Raw genomic sequence first — 24102 nt, 5'->3', positions numbered from 1 at the left:
TTTGTTAGTGTAAAATAGTGGGAGTTCTGTTGGTGGAAGTGACAATATCTCAACTCCCAAGAGATAAATGAGGAGAGATTTTAAATTATAGTTTTATGAAAATACTTAAAAGGCCACACAATTTTTCTCATCAATTTCTCTCCTTGGACCAAAGTCCTAAGCAATATAGCTTGTTGGTGCCTTTGCTTGCCTGTCTCCAAGACCATCAAACACAACACAACACAACCCATCTCACAAACACACACACACACACACACACTCTCCTTTGTCTCCCTTTGTTTCCAAGCAAAACAAAACAAAACACCAACGATAGTAAATTAATGAAAATCTACTCCCACTCCTGATACATACAGATAAACCCAAAACACAAAACCGAAAAAACAACACAACATCACTTTCGATCCATTTTCTACCTTGTCAATTTCATCTTTCCGATTCAACCCAACAAGAGAGAAATTCACCACCGGTCACCAATCTCCATCACCATCACCATCACCATCATCAATCTCCAGCCATCAATGGATCTTGTGGTTCTTCTGACCGTACGATGATTCTGGAGATTCTTGTTCACGATGGGGTTAAAATCCGTTGGTGGGTTTCTCGAATTGTAGCATAGCAACCAGGTGCAGGTGCAGGTGGGGTTAGCCCTTGATTTTTCTTCTGTGGTGTTTTTGTTTTGATTGTTGTTGTTGTTGTTGTGTGTGATGAGGGTTGTGTGATGATGGTTGTGTGAATGAGAAGAGGAAGAAGAAGAATTGGAATGAAAGTGAAATTGGAGAAAAGGGTTTGAAATTTGAGGTTGTGGCTGCTCTTTCTCTTTTGGGTTTCGCTGCTGGGTCATGGATGGGGTCAGAACTGGTAGTAGTAGTAGTTGTAGTAGTGAAGCAGAGCAGCCTCAGTCCAGAGACTCGGCTTCTTCGTCGTCATCTTCATCGGGATGGCGTCCTCGGGGGCTCGTGTTTGCCGTGTTTGCTCCTTGTGTGCCGCAGCAGCAGCAGCAGCAGCGTCGTGAAGATGTTAGTGCTGGAAAGTCCCCAACATTGCGTGCGGTTGTGAGGAAACCAGTAAGTTTCATTGTGATTTTTTTTTGGTTGTCAATGGATGACTCCTTTGATGGTTTTTGTTACAAGTGAGCGTTTGAATTCACTTAGTTTCGCGTTTTGCAAGTGATAATGATGAAAAATGTTGCTGTGAGAGAGGTTTTGACTTTTGACTGAAAAAGGTGTATTTTTTAGTGAGAGTGTGGGATGTTGGGATTTTGGGATGCTGGAGCAAATTTTGGGTACCCCTTTAGTACTGAAAATGCTAATTCTCTCACAATTGCATTGCACAGTTTTAAAATTGAAAAGGGGAAAATGTTACCATTTATGGGACATATGTCATTGTTTGAATAAGGGGAGTGCATACTATAAGAGTGATGTAGGTTTTTCTCAGTGGAGGGCGTGTGTGAGCATGGAGCTATTGATCTTTGAGTTGTGGTTAGTGGAGTCTGTAGGTGTGTTCTGATAGTTTTCTTGGGGTGGTGGACTTAATATTGGAGACACGGTTGTTACTATCTTGTTAGAATGGTAGTCGGTTCTCATCCTCCTCAGTCTTTATCTGTCTTCCCCACTGCAACATTTGAGAAAATGAAAGTGAAGAAGCAGGTCAAATGGGAAAAATGGAAGGTTAGGAGATAGCAGCATTCCTAGTGGAATTATATCACAGTATTTCATTACCCAGTAGAGAGTAAATTATCACGTTTATGACTTTCTGGTTATCACGTGTTTAATAAACTAAATTATGGCAATCCATGCTTTGTACCGGATCCTTGTGCTCTTTCGCGCTCTAGAATAGCTTAATGTGATTGCTCTTGTGAAAAGATGACCATAAAGGCTCCAATGTTCTTATGCAACTCCCTATCCACAATTTTTTTGGTGTTGAAGATTCAATTTTTTCTTGGAATTTACTGATTTTTCATAATTCATAAATGATAGGAAGTTTTTGAATTAGAGTATCTGAGAATCTCTTTGGTCTTGTTGATTATGTTCATTTGTCTTCAATTATGGATTAAAGGGTTTTATCTCTTGACCCTTTTGGGGTGTTTTTGTGCAAATCCTTTTTAATTGATAACTTCTTTTGAATTGAACTACTGGTGTTCCAGGTTTGTAGGCCCAGTAAGGCTTTTTCCCCTCATATGAGTATTAGGTATTGCGCGTGTTTAGAATCTGTTCCTCATCTGTTCTTGCACTGTTTTGTCACTGTTTCTTTGTTGAATAAAATATTTGGCCTTTTTCGTAAATACCAAGTGAGCCCTTGGTGCAATATTTGTTTACTATCTTTAGTGGTTTTGGTAGAACTATAGTGGCGAAGTCTTTATGGACATTGGTTTGTCGATTGAGTATAGAGGTTAGATTTTTATGATAATGAACGATTTATCCTACTATTGGGTGCATTTGGTTGGAACATATGCCCAGGAACATATCCTCATAATTAGATTGCTGGTACCTATCAAAATCCTTTTTGCTTAGCATCTGCTTTGGGATTGGGTGACTGGGTTCTATCTGATGTAAAGCTAATTTTCTCCCTACTAATGGCCACTTGGTTGTCACAAAAACAGCCCTATAGGAGCGTTCTGTGTTGCATTTAAATTAAGGCCATCCAATATTATTTTCATCCACTGTAGCTTACAAATTGCTTGTGTCATAGCTCAAAACATGGCTTTCGCACTTGGTTGAGCAACCACCAATGAAAATACAATAACTTGAGGTTATTCTACTGTTAATCATTGATCTTCCATAATCCTGATCTGTATATACTTCTATGGATAGTTGTCCACCATTTGTGAATCATCACACCACCATCTGATTCATGTCTTGATTTACCCATTGCTCTCAATTAAGCTAGACTCGTTTGTACATATCCTATTTCTACCATTCTTTCCTAAAATGGGCTGTGACCTTCTTCCAAAACTGGAGACAGTTGGCTGATATCTTCACTAGACCCTTCGTAGAAAATTAGAGTAAATGCTACATGTAACCAGTTGTGCATGATTGGCATCTAAGTGCCAGTTTGAGACAGAGTCTGAACTCTTAAGACAATATAGATAGATTACTACCTAATACAATTTTATTATTGCTGTTAAGATTTCACATGGACTAGAGACATGACCAAAAGCTTATTAAGGCTTTTGCAATCCTCACCTTACTAGGATGTGAGTTAGTGGAGCCCAAATTCTAAAATGGTATCAGAGCCTAACATAGATCTAATGTTGGACCTAAAACTCTGGCTTCATTGCGTCTGCCCCCAAAATCCTGCCTTCGTTGCGGGTTCATATCACTTTTACTGTGACCACTCTAGGCTGCTGATAGGTACCGGCATTGAGCAAGAAAGCTGAATGTGTTATTGATGAATAACCCTAATTTCCCAATCTTCCCAATGTAGACAGGACTTAGGAAAGTAGAGCTAAGAGTTACAAGTTTTTGAGACTTTTGAGAGGCTCAACTCTCTTTCCTGAACTGATCCCAGTTTCCAGAATGAATCCTTTCTAACTAATCTTCTATCTAATATTGTAACTGTAACAAACTACCAACTATTAACTAATTTGACAGTTACAGCTAACAATCAATCTAGACAACTAACAATATTACAAGACCATTGGTTCAGGTCCAGCCCTTTAACTATCGTCCCCTGTTTAACAAGCCCAGGCCCACAATTATTCAATCCTTTATTAGGTAATCTAACCTATTTCTATCATCTGCCTTTGTTGTAGATATCAGTTCTAGAAACTCCGCACTCTAGTTGTTTAATCCTTGGTGTGTGGGATGTGTTAAGATCCCACATCAACTAGAGATATGGTCAAAATATTTCTTATAAAGACTTTGTCAATCCTCACCTTACGAGCTCTTTTTGGGGTTGAGTTAGGCACAGCCCAAATTTTAAGAATACCTATCAGTATCACCTTTGTCTCGTTTTTTTGTTTCTGATCACATGGACATATTGCATCATTTTGATATAGCATGGCAAGTTGATATACTGTGATGTGCTCATTAGTATCAGAATGTTTGGAGCTTAGAGTACCTAACATTTTAAACTGATGCTCCTCTTCTAATTTGCAGTTGGTTACAAGATTGACCAAGGAAATAGTTGAAACATACCAACTATGCGATCCACAGTTTAAATATTCTGCAGATCTAAATCCAAAAAGATTTTTGACAAGCCCGTCTACTGGAGTGCTTAATGATGGCTATGATAATGTAAACTCAGACCTTATTCTGACAGTGAATTTTGTCTTGGCCCATTTAGAGAAAAGTAAAAGGTTTGTAAATTGTAATACATTTTTCATGCCTATCACTATATATTCCTCTAGGAAACATCAGTTTGTCTTTATAAAATTTGCATTCTGTTATGGTGCAGATATATTGTCAAAGATGTCCTTGGCCAAGGGACATTTGGACAAGTGGCTAAATGCTGGGATCCAGAATCCAACAGTTTTGTTGCTGTGAAGATCATTAAAAATCAACCTGCATACTATCAACAAGCACTGGTTGAAGTAACTATTTTAACAACGGTAATCTGTTATTATTATCATTATCTTTCTTTAAGACGCCATTCGTTTTTTGGAAGCGCAGCCATGAGGAGTACTAAAATGTTCTTTCTTTTTTCCTGCAGTTAAATAAGAAGTATGATCCTGAGGATAAGCATCACATTGTTCGTATATATGATTTTTTTGTGTATCAACGACATTTGTGCATATGCTTTGAACTGCTGGATACAAACTTGTAAGTTGTGAACTTCATTACAATTTAGCATTTGTCGGTCTAATCTTAATTGAGAGTGTATCAAAGCTGGAATGGTGTTAAAGTTTAACTGAACTACAAATATTGGATGAATCATGCTATGTTGCTATCCTAGTTTTCTATCTTCTCACTCTTGCATGTTTTAGTATTGACATCATATAGTATACAGGTATGAGCTTATCAAGTTGAACCATTTTAGGGGATTATCACTTGGCATTGTTCAGCTGTTCTCTAAGCAGGTATGTCAATTCTCTGTACGACCTTTCTGCTCGGTCCTTTTGTTGGTTTTGGTATCTTACAGTAATCTATTTTCTTAAATTTATGTTTTAAGATTTTATGTGGATTGGCTCTGTTAAAAGATGCTGGCATTATTCACTGTGATCTGAAGCCAGAAAACATTCTTTTATGCACGAGGTTGGTTTCTTACATGAAGGCGCTCATAAAGACTGGATGCTGCAGCTATTTTCTTAAGTTTTCATGTATGCTGCAGCTATGTATCTTGAGATTTGATGCAAGTATGTTTCCATGTGTAGCGCTGTTAAGCCAGCAGAAATCAAGATTATTGACTTTGGATCAGCATGCATGGAAAACCGCACTGTTTACTCCTATATTCAGGCATGTGTTTGCTGTGGAAAGTAGGCTTTTATGATACTTCCAGTTAAAGCTATAATTGTCCGGTACTTGCACAGAGGCACTTATCTCCTGTTTTTTATGCAGAGTCGATACTATAGATCTCCTGAGGTCCTTCTTGGATATCAGTATCCTAAACAATGAAATCAGTAGCTGATACCTTTCTTTTCAAGATTTTTGTATATTCGGGGTTTCATTTCATTATTTATTTTGTTGCTTTATGTTTTTGTAATTCTTACCTCATCTTTCTACGTTTCAAGCTGCATGTTCTCAACTACTTTTTTTTAAAGATTGTGCTGTATGATGTGGAGCTAGGTTTGGGTATCGATGATAGCGAAGCAAAGACTATTATTTTGTTAGACTAGGAAGCTATTGAAGTTTCTACCAAAGCTTCATCTACAGACAACTAAAGCTTCTGCATTTAGTTTTTGCTTGGTATTTTACTTCTAGGACTTAGTTGTGGAGCATCTTTGAAGAAAATTCTAAACTTTAGTTAAACTGGAACTACAGTCCATCTCCTTGTGATTTTCCTCATTTTTGTTAGGGGTTGGGACGGGTTTGTTTTATTTGCAGAAGCCTTGGCTTTCTTCATTACTCTTTATTGCTTCAATTTTAGTAAAATTTTATAACAGGTTTTCTTAGTTACATTTTAGCATGATATGCATTACCTTCATCCTCAGTATGCCTAGTGTAAAATAATTCAAACATCCATAGGACGCCTTGATTACATAGAGATGTTAGATTTACCAAGCAGCATGCCCTTGTTTAAACTAATGGTTTACCAGATATTCTTAATGATATACTCTTCAGAAGACGTTTTCTCTCTTTTTAAATAAATAGTTTTCAGGTCTGTTCTTGTGGCTCTTGCTTTATTTTGGACCTTAACCCTTAGAAGATACACAACAGCTATTGATATGTGGTCCTTTGGATGCATAGTGGCGGAATTGTTTCTTGGTTTACCATTGTTCCCTGGGGCTTCAGAATTTGATCTCTTGCGGCGGATGATTGAAATACTTGGGTATGCTACTATCTCTCAAGGAAGAAATATAATTTCAATTATGTGGCTATTCAATTTATATAGCAAATATGCGACATCACCTTGAAGATTTTTTTCTTTTGTCCATCCAAAGTATACTTCATAATATTAGCCAGAAGAAAAATGGTCAAATGAAACTTAAATTCAAGTTTCCATTTTCATTTAACAACTTGATAGTCCGATTCGGCTCTTCACTACGACATTGTTGCCTGCTTTTGCTTTACCATAAAGTAGTTCTACAGTCTATAGGACACTTTGCCCAATCAACATTAGAATGACTATGTTTTGTTTTGTGTACATGATTCCATGCCTGGGTGCCCTATTAAATATTTCAAGATTTACATGATTGCATCCTGGTGATTCCTGAAATAACTTACTACACTAACCACAAAAGTAATGCCAATTATTGTATTGATATGATAATTTACTTTCCTGTCCAACCATCTGTATCTTTCTTCTTCTTTTCTTGGTCCCCATTATCTAATTCAAAAGTTTTACATTGAGGATTGTAGGAGTATGATGTAGTTTAGCATCCATGAGGCCATAGTCTTGTACGAAACCTACATATTATTTTCTCTCTGATGGGAGAATGCCTTACCTACTTTGAAATGTGGTTATAAGAAATGCCTTCAATTACCATCCAACTAAGCATGCAGTCCTTCTCATGAAGGTTGAAGCAAGCAGTTTTCCTTTTTATAGCTAAGACTTTGACAATAACTGCACCACCTATCTTCTTGGTAAGACTTGCTAGAGGTCTTCCCAGAAGAGAAGGAACCTTTTATAAGAGCTTTTCTAGAGGCGAATGCTGATCCTACAATGTTTTTTTCATCCAGCATTACTACTCTGCCACTTTTTTCACCTTGACATTATAGAACACCAACACCTGTGAGAATGATGTGAATGAGTAAGGAAATAAATCATGACATATTACAACTAGGAAATCAATGCTAAGATATAATTAAGTTGTGTACTCTAAGATACAATTGTGATATTTTTCACATATTCTAACTGACATTTTGCCCCTTATTGTTGTTGTTGAGCACATGGTTTCTACATCTATTGTGTGAGAAAAATAGAGTTCCATTCCTCAGACTTGATTAACATTTTAATATAAATTTGAGACGAGTTCTTTCATTTGAAACCTGACTAAAATTAAGCTTGGCTGAGATTATAATTGGAGTCGAATTATCTTTTCCTGAATAAATTGATTCAAGGAAATAACAAAGCTCTTTCACCGTATCAGTGTAGAGTGTTATCCTTGGCTTCCCTCTCCGAAGTATTGCATACTAGGCCAAACAATCTATGATCTTCCATAATTCATTTAGCCTTTTCTATTCTAAAATCAAGTCCGAAACTAGACCCTTGGAGAACAACGCAGTGGAGTCAGGGGGACATCCTAGGGTGTTTCTCACTTCCTCCCAGCCCCCAGTCTTTCCACGTTGCAGAATCTTTGTCTCCCTTGGAAACAGAGCATATTTATTAGTTTGCAAATGAAACAAAAGTATTATCTTTAGTTCTTATCTACAATGGCTTTCTATATTTTTGAGTATTTTGAATAACGTCATAGTTTTGTGAATATATTGTAGAGGACAACCACCTGATTATCTGCTAAGGGATGCCAAAAACACAAGTAAGTTCTTTAAGTGTATCGGGAGTCTCCAGAGCATAGAGAACAGTGAGAGTGCCCATACTGCAAGTGTTTATCAAGCATTGACCGGGGAAGAATATGAAGCTGTATGTTTTATTTGTTACTGTTTTTCCGCACAATCTTTATCCAAAATGAACACTCTTCAAATCATTTTCTCCTTCTAGTTTCTTTTTAAAAGATTACATGTTTATTGTCATATTATGGTTCCTGTTCAGAGAGATCTGAAGAAGCCAGCAATTGGAAAGGAGTATTTTAATCATATGAACCTTGAAGCCATTGTTACAAACTATCCCTACAGGAAAAATCTACCTAAGGAAGATATTGTCAAAGGTTAGCTTCTGGGGAAGGCTGAAAATTTCTGCTCTACATTTCTTTGGTATTTTATTTCGTGTGCGTGTGTTTAATGTTTTATTCCTATTATGAGTTGACTGCACTAATGAATGCTGTATAAACTGAACTTGTTATAGAAAGTCAAATACGATTGGCTCTTATTGACTTCTTGAAAGGGCTTGTTGAATTTGATCCTGCAAAACGCTGGTCACCCTTTCAGGTAGTTTGGGTTTGTCTTGTTTTCTGCAATGCCCCATTTTTGAAACTAAATTTTGGCTTGTATTAACGCAGAGTTTTCACTGCAAGCACTTATTGTTAGTTTGTTTTCCTGCAGGCTTCAAAACATCCTTTTGTAACTGGGGAGCCTTTTACACACCCTTATAAGCCTGCCCCTGAGACTCCTCATGTCGTAAGTATATCTCAATTTTAAAGCATCTGCAGTTTAATAGTTAGCTTAAACTGTTTGTTCCAAACTTATAGTTGTTTAAATTGTTCTTTTGATTTCTTAACTTCTCATGCAAAAATAATATTTAGTTACTCTGTCCCAGGTGTTTAATTCTTGACTTATGTCACAAAGAGTATTTTCTTATTTATGTGTGTTTTATAAATAGAATATAAAACCCTTGATATGCCTTGTCCTAATAGTTTAAGCTTTTAGGATAGTTGACATATCTATAAATTTTTTGCTCCTTTGTCCTGTTCCATTCTACTTTTAATATACACACATAGAAGAAAACTCAAATACTCTGTTATCTTCTGTACTGGCGTGTCTATCAAGTGCTGCTTAGTATCACAATCAACCCAATTAAGGCTTGATTGTTTGACTGGAGTCTCCTGTAATCTTCACACCCTCTTGTCTTAAGAGTATATGTTTATCATTCCCAGCTTGAAAATTAGTTGTAAAACATGATTCTTGTTAAAGCTTTTGTGAGGATATCAGCAGTTTGAAGACTTGAAGGAGTGTAAACCATTTTGACAATTCCTTCTTTCATCTTCTCCCTACTGTAGTCTCTCAATATCCACTCGTTTGGTTCTGTGATGATAAATAGGATTAACAGCAATGCTAATTGTATATTGATTGTCACACAATAATTTTATTGACCCTTCATATGTGATCTTCAGTTCATTAAGTAATATTTCTAACCATATTTCTTCTAGCATGAGACATTGCTCGGCTTTCAGCTTTAATGCTGCCTTGAGCCACCACCGATTGTTTCTTGCTTCTCCAAATTATCAGATTTCCCCTCATAAAAGTGTAACAGCCAGAAGTGGATGTGCGATCTGTTATTGAACCTGCCTCATCTACACTTGACTAAAGTTTAGTATCTCTGCTATGTTAGAAACATGTCATGAATCATGATGTGTGTACGTTCAGTGTTAAGTGCTTGGGGTTGATATATCATACAAATATAATTAGGAAAGTTTATCTCTAAGGGTTGGGTTGGGTTGGGCTTTATAAAGGTTGAGTCTGACCCACTTTCCAAACTTAAGGTATGAGTTTGGCCTGACGCAATAGCTCATTTTCAAAGTATGGGGATAGGATACCTGGACCCGTAGACAATGAGAATCAGGGAGAGGTGTTGGGCCCGAGTTCAAAAAGGCCCACTACATGGTTGGTTTATTCTAGAAGAAGGAAAATAGGGACAGATCGGGTAAAGGTGATAGGAACTCAAGGTTAGGGGTTAGTTAGTTAGTTAAGAGGGTTAGTAAGGCTGGTTGCCTATAAATAAGAAAGAGGTAGAGAACATTAGTATCTTGGTTATTCAGTTTAGGAATTGGGTTAGAGAGAGAAGTGGTTCTCTCTTAGGCTTGGAAGGGTGTTTGGTATCCCTTTCTCTTGTATCTCTCCCTAGTTTCCAATTGGGAATTAGGGTTTTCTATCAATAAAATCAGGGTTCTATCATTGGTATCAGAGCACCGATTCAGGTGCCCTGGCCAAGAAGATTCAACCGCAACAGCATCCATGGCTAGAGGATTCATGGATTCATTTTCACATGAGGAAAAGAGGGAGATATTTTCTCTTGTAAAGGAATTGCATAAGGAGTTTGCCTAGAGCAGAAGGGAACTAGAGTCAATGAAGAATCAGTGGAGGGAACTTGAAGAGAAGAGGCAGAAGATGGAACAAGAAAGGCAAGAATCAGAGGCGGTAATCGAGGCGGAGCGAACAGGGGCGGCGACATCGCTGAGAGGAGCGGAGACCGCAGCGGAAGAAGAACAAGTCGCAACGGTGGCTGAACAAGCATCTATAGCAGAGGAGGTCTTAATCTCTGGAGGCGCAGAAACCAAATCTTGAAGCGGCGGAAGTATCTCCGGCGAATTTGGAAACCGCGACTGAGACTGATTCAGCGGTGGTGGAGGCGACTCAGAAATTCATTCTTGAAGTTGCAGAGGGAAATCAAGAAACAGCGGAGGAGTGGCAGAAGGATTCAGAGTTTGCATCAATGACAGAGAAAAACTTGACCTTTGAAACAGAGATTGAAGGAAGATATGGTGGGGTGAGCGTAGCAATTGCGACAAGGAATCAAACGGCAATCGAAGGTTTACAGAATTGCAACCTTCGAAGTGTTAAGAAGGAAGGATTCGCCGTTTATCCCCAAATTGTTGATTTAGGGTTCTTCGACGGAACAAGAATTCTGAAATTGGGGGTAGAGAGAAGCAGGACCCAGAAATTCAAAAATGGTAGTGGATTCCGTCGATTCTCAATGTCGTCAAAGAAGATTCATCGAGGGAGGGTGGCGAGGCCACTCACACCACCGCAACCGCCAGACCGGGAATTGTTGGCAAAGGATTCTCGTTCACCGGCGAAACCACCAAACCAAGGTTGTACGGTGGCCAGAGTTCTGCTGGAAGACGAGGTAATCCCACTTCTGTTGATAGATCTTCTGATCTGCGACTCTCTTCCACAGTTTGCAGCTTTGGGGAACAGACTTACGATAGCAAGAGTGAAGGAGATAGGTGAGTCATGTGTGTTGTTTCTGATTTGTCAGACTGGTTTGGAAGCAATGATTACATGTTGGCAGGAAGTAAAAGCCCATACAATTTTGGACTTTCTGTGCCAAATTCAACTAGCAGGAGTTGTTGAAAACCTTGGAATATATGTTTGGTTAAAAAGCTATTTGCAGTGGGATCCAGGTGTCTTGATGGCAAAGTATTTGAGTTATTTGCTGGCAGCTCAAGGAGGGAACAACAAATGGGTGAGTTTGGTGAGAGCAACATGCAGGGGATGTCCACTCCAACTACTTAATGAACAAATGAGCCAAGGCCATTTTAGAAAATGGGTTCCGGAGACACAGAAAGCCCAGGAAAATTTGGATTTGGTCTGGATGTGTCGAATTAAACAAGCAGCTGGAATTGCCCATGAGAGCTCAAATGGTCGACTATATGTTGAAAAGAGCTTGGAGTTTTACCAAGATTCAGACCTTACATTGAGTCAGGTTGCTATTCCAAATGAATTCAAATTTGGTGAGTGGAAATTCATGGGTACTGAGATCAATTTGCTGAGGTGGGAACATGAACAGATTTGGAGGTTTGCATGTTGGGAGGTGATAAAAATCTGGGTTTGGGGAAATTATTTTGTTCCACCATTTCTAACACAAGGTCACTCAAGTTCTTGGTCATGCCAACTAAATGTTTCTGCTGAATTAGTTGCTGGGTTTCAAAGGTTAAGGAACCACATCAGAATCTGTTTTAATTGTTTTGGGGGTTGGCCCAACACATCACACATGGCTGAACTTTTGCAAAGGAGGATAAGCTATAAGCTGGAGTGGTACTCAGTTCCAGAATTGCTATTCCATTGGCAAACAAGTGTGTTGAAAACTCTATTCTATGAATCTCATTCTCATTGATTTTCAAAGTTACTGAATACAAGAGTGAATACAGTTTATATAGTGAACACTCTAGCTTGTCAATCAAGCTAACCAATCTTAACAAACTCTAACAAAAACAGTTATGACAACTCAGCATGACAGCTAAGCAAAACTAACTTTGACAGCTAGCATAACTAACTCTAAGATTGACTGTATACACAGTCAGCAGCTACTTAATAGTAGCTTCTACTACACGGTATGTGATGTACTCTAATAGACCCCCTCAAACTCAAGGTGGGGGAGAAGGAACTTTCTCAATCACATTGAGTTTGGAACGAAGAAGCTCAAACCGGGTAGGAGAGAGGGCTTTAGTGAAGAGATCTGCTAGCTGATCCTCAGAAGGAATGTGATGAACAAAAAGGGACTTAGCAAGAACTTCCTCCCGCACAAAGAAGATATCAAGCTCCATATGCTTAGTTCTGGTGTGAAGAACTGGATTATGAGTAAGAGCAACAGCCCCCATATTATCACAGAACACTCTTGGAGGAGTAAAGGGAACCTGAAGTTCCTGTAACAAGGATTGAACCCAAAGTAACTCTGCTGAGGTATTGGCCAAGCTGCGGTATTCAGCCTCTGTGCTAGACCTAGCCACCAAGGTCTGCTTCTTGGAGCTCCAGGAGACTAGATTGGGACCAAAAAAGACACAAGTCCCTGAGGTTGATCTTCTGTCATCAGGATCTGATCCCCAGTCAGCATCACAAAAAGCAACAAGGGGAACAGAAGTATGCAAGGAACAAGGTCTAAGATGAAGACCATGATGTAAAGTGCCTTTAAGATACCTAAGTATGCGTTTCACTGCCTTCCAATGATCTTCCAAGGGCTGACTGTGAAACTGACACACTTTATTGACAGCAAAACTAATTTCTGGTCTTGTCAAAGTAGCATACTGCAGTGCACCAACAATTGATCTGTATAGAGTAGGATCTGCAAAATAATCTGAGCCATATTTGCTGAGTTTGGCACCTCCAATCATGGGAGTAGAAATGCCTCTAGCATCCCCCATTTCAGCTCTCTCAAGTAAATCAGTAATGTACTTTGTTTGAGTTAAAAGTAAAGACTGATCCTTCAAGTGATGAACTTGTACTCCCAAGAAATAATCAAGCTGCCCCAATTGCTTCAAAGAGAACTCTGAATCAAGGTTCTGAACCACTTGCTGAACCTGAGGCAGTGAATTGCCAGTGATGATAATGTCATCCACATAAACAAGAATGTAGATGCAGCACCCTTTAGTGTAAAATGTGAACAAAGAAGGGTCACATTTGCTAGGAGCAAAACCATACTTTACTAGGGCTGCTCGCAGCCTCTCAAACCAAGCCCTTGGAGCTTGCTTGAGGCCATAGAGGGCTTTGTGCAGCTTGCACACGAGAGACCTATCTGCACATTGAAAACCAGAGGGTTGAGTCATATAGACTTCCTCTTGAAGTGCCCCATTGAGAAAGGCATTATTCACATCAAGCTGATGAATGTGCCACTTCTTAGTGATGGCCAATGTGAGGATAATACGAATAGTTATAGGCTTTACTACTGGAGAAAAAGTTTCAGAGTAGTCAAAACCTTTCACTTGATGATAACCCTTGGCTACCAACCTTGCCTTGTATCTATTGATGGTCCCATCTGGATTCTCTTTAATCCTGAATACCCATTTACAGCCAATAGGCTTCCTATCCTTAGGAAGAGGGACCAAAGTCCAGGTATCATTAGCCATTAAAGCATCATATTCTGCCTGCATAGCAGCTTTCCACTTAGGATCCTTAAGAGCTTGAGTAGAGGTTGTAGGTTCTGCCTGTGTGAGAAGTAAAGTAGGAAACAACCTTGGCATAACAATGCCAGACTTTGCCCTTGTTTGCATGGGATGAGCATTCCCAATAGGCTGAGGAATAGCTCCAGCAGAAGACTCTGTGTGATTGTCCACTTGGTTGGCTGAACCAAAAGGTAAGGCAGGCATAGAAGAGGGACTAAGCTGCTGCTGTACTGAAAAGTCACTATGATGACTAGCCTCTGAAGATGAGGCAGAAGCTGCAGGAGGGTGTGAAACAGTAGCAGCAGGTTGCTCAGCAGTCACAGTAGTAGGAACAATAGGAATAACTGAAGAAACACCTTGGTCAGAAACAACAGCCTCAGAAGAGGGAAACATATGAGAGTATGGGAAGTTGAACTCATCAAAGACCACATCTCTTGAGACATAGATCTTACCCTCATTGTCCATACACTTGTAACCTTGATGTTGTGAAGAATATCCCAAGAACACACATAGCTTAGACCGGAGAGACAGCTTAGAGTGTGTATAAGGCCTTAAATGTGGATAACAAGCACAACCAAAAACCTTAAGCAGGTTGTAGTCAGGGTGTGTGTTAAAAAGCTTGAAATGTGGACTCATGTTGCCTAAAACTGAGGTAGGTAATCTGTTAATAAGAAAAACAGCTGCCTGAAAAGCATGATCCCAAAACTGATATGGCAAATGAGCATGTGCTAGCAAGGAAAGACCAGTCTCAACAATATGGCGATGCTTTCGTTCTACACTACCATTTTGATGGTGTGTATAGGGACAAGTTAGTCTATGAACAATCCCTAATTTTGTAAAATAGGGTGTGAGTGGTTTGAACTCTGTGTCATTATCAGTTTGTACAGACTTAAGTTTCAAGTTAAATTTCAATTCAACCATAGCTTGAAACTGGAGAAAAACAGAACATGTATCAGACTTCTTTCTCATTGGAAAAATCCAAGTGAAACGAGAGAAGGCATCCACACAATTGAGAAAGTAAGAGAAACCACAAGAAGACTCAATAGAAGCAGGCCCCCATAGGTCAGCAAAAACCAGTTCCAAAGGTAAAGTATAGACAGTATTAGAAGAATGAGAAGGCAATCTATGTGACTTTGAAAGACAACATGCTGAACAAACAGTGAACTTTGTTTTATTAGGTACTGGAATATTACAAGAAGTTAAAGCTGAATGTAAAGCCTCATGATGAGGATGACCTAGTCTAGAGTGCCATAAACCATAAGAGGTTGGGCTTACAATAGTAGATGACTTGTTACTAGAACTAGGTATAGTAGAACTAGGTAAAACAGCTGACAAGGCAGAAACTGAATCTGAAACAGCAACTGGAGGCAAGGAATTTGGAACTTGAACAGAAGAACTCTTGGAAAGAGAAGGAGTGTGCATGCCTTCAAAGGCATACAAGCCATCTGGACCAACAAGACCTTTAAGAAGGACCCTAGAGGTGACCTGACATTTCACAACACAAAAAGAGGAGTGAAACTCAAAGTAAACATTATTATCTCTTGCAAATTTACTCACACTAACCAGATTTTTGGTTATATCAGGAACTAAAAGCAGATTTTTGAGAGTGAGTGTGGTGTTAGGATGATAGGGAGAGGGAAAAGAAGCAGATCCTATAGAGAGGATTGGCAAACCTTGTCCATTCCCCATGAAGATGTGATCATTACCAGCAAGAGAAACACTATCTGAGACAACTGATGCATCATTAGTCACATGGTGAGTAGCACCAGAATCAGGGAACCAAGTGCTCAGATTTGCTGAAGCAGAAGAGCCTCCTGCTTGTGATGGACCAGTAATCATAGCTTGAGGTGGTCTTGCATTGTAATTCCCAGATCTGTGCCCTCCACTTGTGAACTGAGAAGAGGATGAATTATTCCAAGGTGTACCAGCAAAAGGATGAAAACCAAACTGCTGAGGACCAAAAGGAAATCCTGGAAAAGAAGAACCAGGTCCAGAATATTGCTGTTGTCCAAACTGAGTTGGATTTCCAAACTGAGGAGAACCACAGTAAGGAGAGAAACCAAAATGAGGCATAGAAACCATAGGGAAATTAGGAAATTGCATTCCATAGTCTGAGTTCATGCCAAACATGCCAGTAGAAGGAGTGGAAGAAGCACGATGATAGCAGATACTGGCATCATGACCATACTTCTTGCAGATCTGACATTGCACACTGCGATTGTTGCCTCTGCCTCCGCCACGTCCATTGTAGCCACCGCGAGAGTTGTTGCCTCCACCACGTCCATTGTAACCACCACGAACACGCGAATAAGAGAAACCACTGCGTTCATCACCGCGCTCATCAAACGAGCGCTCCTCATAGGAAGAATCAACGGAGCTGGAAGCATAATTTGCCTCAGAAGCCACCGGCGACGGCGTCAACGGTGGAGGTTGCGTCGCTGGCGGTGGCGAAGCCTGCGTCAGTAGCGCCGATGGAGGATTCGCATTCAACTGATGAGATCGAGCGCGATCCAAACGCGTTTCATGTGCGATAATCATCGCCTCAACTTGCGAAACAGGAGTCGGAGCTTCACGATTGTACACGATCGTCATGAGAGGACTATAGTCATCGGGAAGTCCATCGAAGACAGCTTCAAGGTGCTCGCGATAGGTGACGGGATCACCGATGGTGATCAACGCATTCACGATCGATTTGATGCGTTTGAGATATTCCGACGTGCTCTTCGATCCTTTGGTTATGGATCACAACTCAGATCTGAGTTGCGTGCTCTGCGCCAGTGAGTGCGCTTGGAAGAAATCGAGCACCGCCTCCCAGATCTGCCACGACTGAGTGCAATTGACCACCGTAGGAAACACCGATGGCGAGAGCGAGGAGAGAAGCCATGTGAATAGAGCAGAATCTTGCTGCTCCCAAGCAAGATACGCAGGATTTTCAATGGCGTTCATGCGATCAACTTCATTGAGAAAGCGAGGTGGAATATCGGGACTGTTGAGGAAGTGCTGCAATCGATGAGTGCGAGCAATGCCTTCAACGTCTTGCTTCCATGAAAGGAAGTCAGTGTCATCAAGCTTCAGAGTAAGCTTGTGAGTCAGAGAAGAAGCACTCGCAGCAACAGAAACTGGAACTGGAGTTGCAGGAATCGCAGTTTCCTGAGCAGGTTCTTCATCAGCCATGGTGATGAAGAAGAAGAAGAGAAAAAATGAGAGAAAAATCTCAGGGATCGTACTGAGCTCTTGATACCATGTTGAAAACTCTATTCTATGAATCTCATTCTCATTGATTTTCAAAGTTACTGAATACAAGAGTGAATACAGTTTATATAGTGAACACTCTAGCTTGTCAATCAAGCTAACCAATCTTAACAAACTCTAACAAAAACAGTTATGACAACTCAGCATGACAGCTAAGCAAAACTAACTTTGACAGCTAGCATAACTAACTCTAAGATTGACTGTATACACAGTCAGCAGCTACTTAATAGTAGCTTCTACTACACGGTATGTGATGTACTCTAATAAAGTGCTTGGTCATGTAACCCACATGTCTTAGCTGATTTAGTTACTGGGTATCAGAGTTTGAATTCTCAAATTTCTGAGTTCAATGTTTGGGTTTGGAGGCAAGAAACGTATTGGAGGCATCAACATATTGGTGGTAGTTGGACATTCACCCAATTTGGGTCACTTGGAGGAGGGTTTATTGTTGGTGTTGATTCACTTACTGGACTACTTGAGAACTTGTTGGCTGGTTATGGGTTTGCTTTGAACGATGCTGCTATCTTGCTGCCTCAACCAATTTGCATCAATGAGATCTTCTGCAAATTGTGTTGGACTCTTTGCTTTAGGTTGTGGGATCCAGGCGGAAGCTGTGATTATTGTCACTTTTGTATTGTTAGCATGCTGTATTTTGGGTGGTTCATTGTTTTAGCTTGAATTTGTCACTTTTGTATAGTAGGCATACTTGTTCACTGTTTTAGTTTGCTTTTTGTTCCTCACCTTGAGGACAAGGTGAATTTTCAGGGGGGGAGTATTGATAGGAACTCAAGGTTAGGGGTTAGTTAGTTAGTTAAGAGGGTTAGTAAGGCTGGTTGCCTATAAATAAGAAAGAGGTAGAGAACATTAGTATCTTGGTTATTCAGTTTAGGAATTGGGTTAGAGAGAGAAGTGGTTCTCTCTTAGGCTTGGAAGGGTGTTTGGTATCCCTTTCTCTTGTATCTCTCCCTAGTTTCCAATTGGGAATTAGGGTTTTCTATCAATAAAATCAGGCTATCAAAAGGAGAATTAGTTAGTGACGTGGAAAGGAATCTGGGGTATGAAGGGAGAGGTGAGGGGAGTGTGTGAGTCAGTATGAGAATTGGTTAGTTTGTTAGGAGAGATTCTTCTCTCTGGTAGGAGCTGGGGCTCTGGGTAGTGCATACTCATCTGTAATTGAGCTTTGCTCTATTTTTCTTTCTATAATATTCTCAGTTTCTTCTTTTCATCTCTGGTTCTATCATATGGCCTATCATTTTTTTAAAGTCTGGCTTGGCCTGAAAGTCTTCTCAAAAGCCTATTTTATGATAAGATACTCAAGTACGTCATAATTTATTTCTAATTAGGTTTATAGGCTCAAAACTCTATTCCAACATGCTTAAATCTTTAAATAAGTCAAGAAATATATAATTTTAAGATATTATAATTATGTCCTATTTTATTTGGATGTTGCTGTTCTGTCACTGCAGTAAGTTGTTTGATTGAGATTGATTCCAATCTCTCCATGATCTAATGTTCATTTAATTTATCTGTGACTTTTTAGCCGGTAGTTCAAAATATCAAGGTTGATAATCATCCAGGAGGAGGGCACTGGTTTGCTGCTGGTCTATCACCCAACGTAAGCCTGCTACTACTGTATATATTACTACCTCTATCTCAAGTACAGGGAAGTTAGGTGCATTTATGATAACTTTTTAACTTTAAAATGACAAGAAAGCATGTTAAATAGATTTCAAAGGGAAAATAATTTTATCCATAAGATGGGGCAGCAGGCCAAACCTCTAATTGGACAAAAGGATAGTAAAAAAGTCCTGTTGAGTAAAAGCTATAGTGACTCAAACTCGTGATTGCCTAGAGAATTTATGTCTCACTGATTTACAAATTTTGTGCTCTAACTAGTGAGTATACAGTTAAATAAAGCAGGAGAAGCTTCATACATAAGCTTAGCCGTGCACACTATTAATATGATTACAGAGGTGTTGTGAAGAAAAACCATATTCTGATGAACGGATTTGGCTCCTCTAAAGTGAGAGTCACTTTAGAGGGTTAGAGTCACTTTAGAGGTTAAAGTAAGTCACTACAACCATTAATAGTGATTACCTGCTTTGAAGTCAACAAAGCAACTCAATCAATTGTTGCGATGACTTACTTTACCCCTCACTTTAGACGAGCCGGACCCGATCAAACTTTGGTGCTTGCTGATGTTCTAAAATAGAAGAAGTTGGCCCTAACCAGTAGCAATTGCTTTTGGTTTAGTTGTAAGAGCTCAATACAATTTGTATCAAAGCCAATCATCAATTCAATTCCCAAAAAGGTATGGATTGCTTGACCTGTTAGGACTTAGGAGGTTTTTTGCTTCAAAGTACAAAGCATTTGTTTCCATCCATGGATGTAGTCAATAATCACTAAATGCTTCCTAAAACTTTTTGTAGGATAGCAGTTGGGCAATGTAGAACTAAATTTGCAGTTATTTCTTAACTGAAAATGCAAATCGTACATGTGGCCAAGACAACCTTGTTAGGAGTGCAGATCTAAAACTTCTTGTTATTTGTTAGTATTAATTATATTGAGGGTGTTCGAAATTCAAATGAGTGACTTACCGTGGGAAGGATTCGAGGTTCCTGAGCAGGAACTTCGATCTTTGATCTTGACAAGAAAATTGAGAAACTTAGTAGTTCATTTTCTATTGAAATCATTGAAGTATTATATTTAAAACCCACCAAATACATTGTTTCATCGCATATCCACAATGATATTTTGCTGCTCATAAAAGTATGTCTTTTATAACCACTAATTACTAATACCCAACTCTTCTTGCTGAATGCCCATTTGATAATTGATACTTAGCCATTAATTGAATTCCAATCTAATAGGGCTACCTCAACTTGGAAAGTCAATTTTCAAACAAGGATATCCAATTTTTTGAGTATGTTTTGTTCCTACAGGTTCCAGGCAAAAGAGGTTCCCTCTATAGCAGTCCACATTTTCAGATGGGGCAACATCCATCTGCTAATAGTTATGGCAGCATAGGAAGCCATGGGAGCTATAATGAGAGTGCTGGGCTTGGAAGCAGCTATGGAAGTTACGGAGAGAGCAGTAACATGTTTGCTTACTATTCACCTATTGTTCCATCTGGTATGAACATGCACAGTCAGGGAAGTATGTCAATGCTTGGAAATAGTCCTGATGCTCGGAGAAGAGTTAAGTATCAACCGGGGAATGGGCTTGGTGTAAGTCCATCAGCTGGAAATTTTGCTCCTCTGCCCCTTGGTGCTAGCCCCTCACAGTTTACTCCGCCAAATTCCTATAGTCAGGTATCTGTTGGTTCTCCAGGACACTATGGACCTACATCTCCCGCGAGAGGAACTACTCATGGATCACCTTTGGGAAAGACAGCTGCAGCTAGCCAATTTAATAGAAGAAAGAATTGGGGACATTCCGGAAGTCCTCAAACTCAGGAAACAACATTTTCTTCGCATTGGCACGGTCAATATCCTGACAGCTCAAGCCATGCTGAGGGAACATCACAAGCTCTTGGCAGTTCACCATCTTATCTACAACCAAATACTAATCCTGGAAACTGGAAGCAGCGAGGAAGTGGAGGCATATCTGCTAATCAGAATATCACATGCTCTATGATGCCTAGTTCTAATCGAAACTCACAATTGACAGAATTGGTTTGTGATGATGTGGAGACAGGCATTTCACTGCCTGATCCTGGAGATTGGGATCCTAATTATAGGTACACATTTGGTTCCAAACCAGCTTATTTTTAATCTTTTATATTATACTGCTATCTTGGATGTCTGATTTTTTATGTTTTATGCAATGTTAACTTTCACAAAATGAGTCTCAATTTTCATACTGTCTTATTGAAAGTTTTATTTGTTTACAACATACAATTTGGGCAGCAAGATGCATTTAACTTAGGTGGTAAAACGAATAAACAGTTGGTTTGAATGGATAGAATAAAGAGGGAACTTGAGTAGAGAGGGCATGAAAACAAATGCAATACTCACTTTCTTGACTATTATGATGCTGAGGGGGCAGGTTAACGTTATAATAAAAGATCAATTTTGGGGTATTCTGTCTTTGGCGGAGGTAAGTTAATTTCATTGACAATTAAGATACAGAACATAGTTGCTAGATCCAGTAGAGACGAAGTATTGTGCTGTTTGATACTAACAATATGGAGACCTTTTAAATAGTAAACAAGACTGAATATTTGGTGCAAGTTTGAGACTAACAAGAAATAAGGATGTAATTCATGTCAGCAATAATGGGCCTAATGTGTGAGTAATATTAGGTACTGTTTTTTTTCCTTTTAATTGAAATACGGAATGAGGAGAATTTTAATAGAAGATAGCTTGAATCCGAGAGATATCTTGAAAAAAACGAAATACAAAAATATGATGATACAAGAGGTTAAGAGGGAAAAAGAAATTAAATAGACAAGTGATCAGAGAATATACTCTTCCCCTCGATTGAATTGAATGACACTAGAATCCATTTGTGGAGGAATTCAACTATTTTTTGTTAATGATGGTCATGAGGCAGACTCAGTGATTTTAATTTCATTCCAGTGATGAACTACTACTTCAAGAGGATGGTTCAGATGAAAGCTCCTTGACAACTGAGTTCGGCAGTATGAATCTCGGTTCCACTGAACCATGGTCTGGATTTGGAAGGTTCAATCCCGTCTCCAACTCTAGCACTCCAATATTCGTGCAAAGGTGGGTTTGTCTGCTGTTGGATTTTTTTTACTCACTTACCTTTACTTTTATACTTTGTTCTTCTGGTTTCCCCACATACAGATTGTCCCTTCCTTGGTTGCAGCCTGGGTTGATTTGTTAATATGTTAATGATTTACCTCATAAGTTTAAGCTTTGCATATGAAGTGGACTCCTTATAACATTACTTAAAATAAATGATTTCACTGTATCAACGTACGTGTTAATGTGACATTCCTTTTTGTGTTATAGAATTATGAAAACATGGAAATTGTTGCAATTTATGAAATGATTTGATTCACTTAAAAGGGTAAATAAGAATCTATGCAATATTTCCCTTCCCTTATAATTTCTGTCCACTAAATCTGGATTCTTGTTTAACCTCATTGATCCCTTATACTGTATTTTACTGTGTGCTTCAGAAGAAATGGACCAGGTCAAACATTTTCTAATGTAGAGATGGGTAGTCCTCCAACACATGATCTTCACGCATCATATATACCCTCTATGTCAAAGCCTTTTCATGCCATGCCTCATATTTCACAAAATACTCCAAGCCGTCTTGGACACCAATCTGTTCAAAGGTTCACACATGGGAGACCCCCCCCAGGGGGTGACTGGAATCAAATTAAGCTTCAGGCTCCTCCTTCTGGTTTCAACAGTGTGGGGCCACGTTCTCCCAGGAATACCTCATTCACCAACAGTATGTCATGGGGTATGTGCCTCTTTGTTCCATCCATCCTCGTTGTTTTCCAATTGTTTTTTTAGTGTTTGGATTTTATTACCTTCAAAGTAATATACTCCACGCATTAGGATCACTCGAATATGCTAGTTTTCTTCTATGACCCTTTGCCCTTATCCTGATTAGATGTGAAGTTTGTACTTGCTGGTTTAACTTGGTGACCATAAAATATTTATTGAGAATTAATGGAGAATAAAAGGATAAACCATCATTTTTGTCTCGGAAGATTTTGGATCAGTTACTCTAGTCTCTGAAAAAAAGTAAATTAATTTTACCCCTCGGAGATTATCAGTTTAGACATTTTCAGGAACTAAATTGACGTCGCAAAAGGACTAGATCAATTTATTCATCTTTCAGGGAGGAAAAATAATTTAATGGTTTAATCTGCATAAAATAACAGTGATAAGGTCCTTGGGGTAATTCTACTTTAGCAACTTCCCTAGCCCCTAGGGCAATTCATCTGCATCTCCTTCTTTTTCAACTTTTATTCAAATATTATATTATGATGTGCGTACACCACTCTAACTTGGCTGGTATCTATTGTAGGGCGAAGAATGAACCCTCCAGTCTCAAACATACCACCTGCATCGCGCACAAGAAAAGATTATGCAAGGATAGACTAGCCGATTTCAGTTCAGTGGATCAGCTTGGCTTTTCTTTACTATTATTTGGGTTCATGACAAGGGTAGTCTACAGAAGGGAAAATAGGAAGGGATTTGAAGGGGTAAAGTGGGAAAAAAGAGAAAACAAAAGAGGGGGGAGGGGGTGGAGCAAATGGCTCATTAACAAACCCTTCTCTACCTTTGATCATTTATTGTGCTTGTGCTTTAAAATAATTTATGATTGTAGTTTGCATTGCCATTGATTATTTATTAGGGTATTGGTGTTTGACAATTCTTAGGCACCATATGCGCTGATGTCATAACAACAGGTCTTAAAGGAGTTGGTTGCGTGCCAAAAATTTTAATATTGAATGTTATCGTTCTTGTCTTCCATTGTGTAGACTGTAGAGCCCTATGAAGCTCTAAAATGCTCTCATCTTCCTAATAGTCTAGACTCTTCAGTTAGAGCCCCATTTGAGATCCTTCACTCACATATTTGTTTTATTGGGCTATACTACATAGCCTACCTGGGATGTCAATACTATCCCTAGCAACAAGGTATTTTAGGGCTTCAGTATGGATTAGAGGGGGAAATGAAAGGCAAGCTATGAGAGGAAAGAAAATGATAGGAAGGAGAAGTAAACTTTCTGCTACTTGTTTTGATTGATAGAAAGTGAATGAAAGAAAATAAGTGATATATGTTATTGGGCTCATTTGGCATTGCTTATTTGATAATATAATCACTTACTT

The 24102-nt window shown here is 39.1% G+C and overlaps 1 protein-coding gene across 2 annotated transcripts; it reads left to right on the top strand.

Annotated features, from left to right (window-relative positions):
• The first annotated feature begins 223 nt into the window (after positions 1 to 223).
• LOC130711956 (dual specificity protein kinase YAK1 homolog) lies at positions 224 to 23743 on the top strand. 2 transcript variants are annotated; one of them, XM_057561761.1, is made up of 18 exons: positions 224 to 1064; positions 4098 to 4297; positions 4396 to 4549; positions 4651 to 4760; positions 4948 to 5017; positions 5110 to 5192; positions 5312 to 5393; positions 5496 to 5536; positions 6304 to 6426; positions 8031 to 8178; positions 8308 to 8422; positions 8560 to 8642; positions 8757 to 8831; positions 18822 to 18896; positions 20224 to 21020; positions 21862 to 22011; positions 22434 to 22723; positions 23297 to 23743. In XM_057561761.1, the coding sequence occupies exons 1-18, from the start codon at positions 840 to 842 to the stop codon at positions 23371 to 23373; spliced, it is 2898 nt and encodes a 965-aa protein (XP_057417744.1). In that variant the 5' UTR covers positions 224 to 839; the 3' UTR covers positions 23374 to 23743. The 2 variants fall into 2 exon arrangements, with proteins under 2 accessions (XP_057417744.1, XP_057417743.1); XM_057561760.1 differs by having other exon boundaries at positions 227 to 1064; positions 22431 to 22723.
• The last annotated feature ends 359 nt before the right edge of the window (positions 23744 to 24102 follow it).

Source organism: Lotus japonicus, chromosome 4, assembly GCF_012489685.1.
Source record: "Lotus japonicus ecotype B-129 chromosome 4, LjGifu_v1.2".
NCBI classification, from domain to species: Eukaryota; Viridiplantae; Streptophyta; class Magnoliopsida; order Fabales; family Fabaceae; genus Lotus; species Lotus japonicus.
Note: the sequence above shows the minus strand (reverse complement) of the source record. Positions and strands in the feature narration are given on the sequence as shown.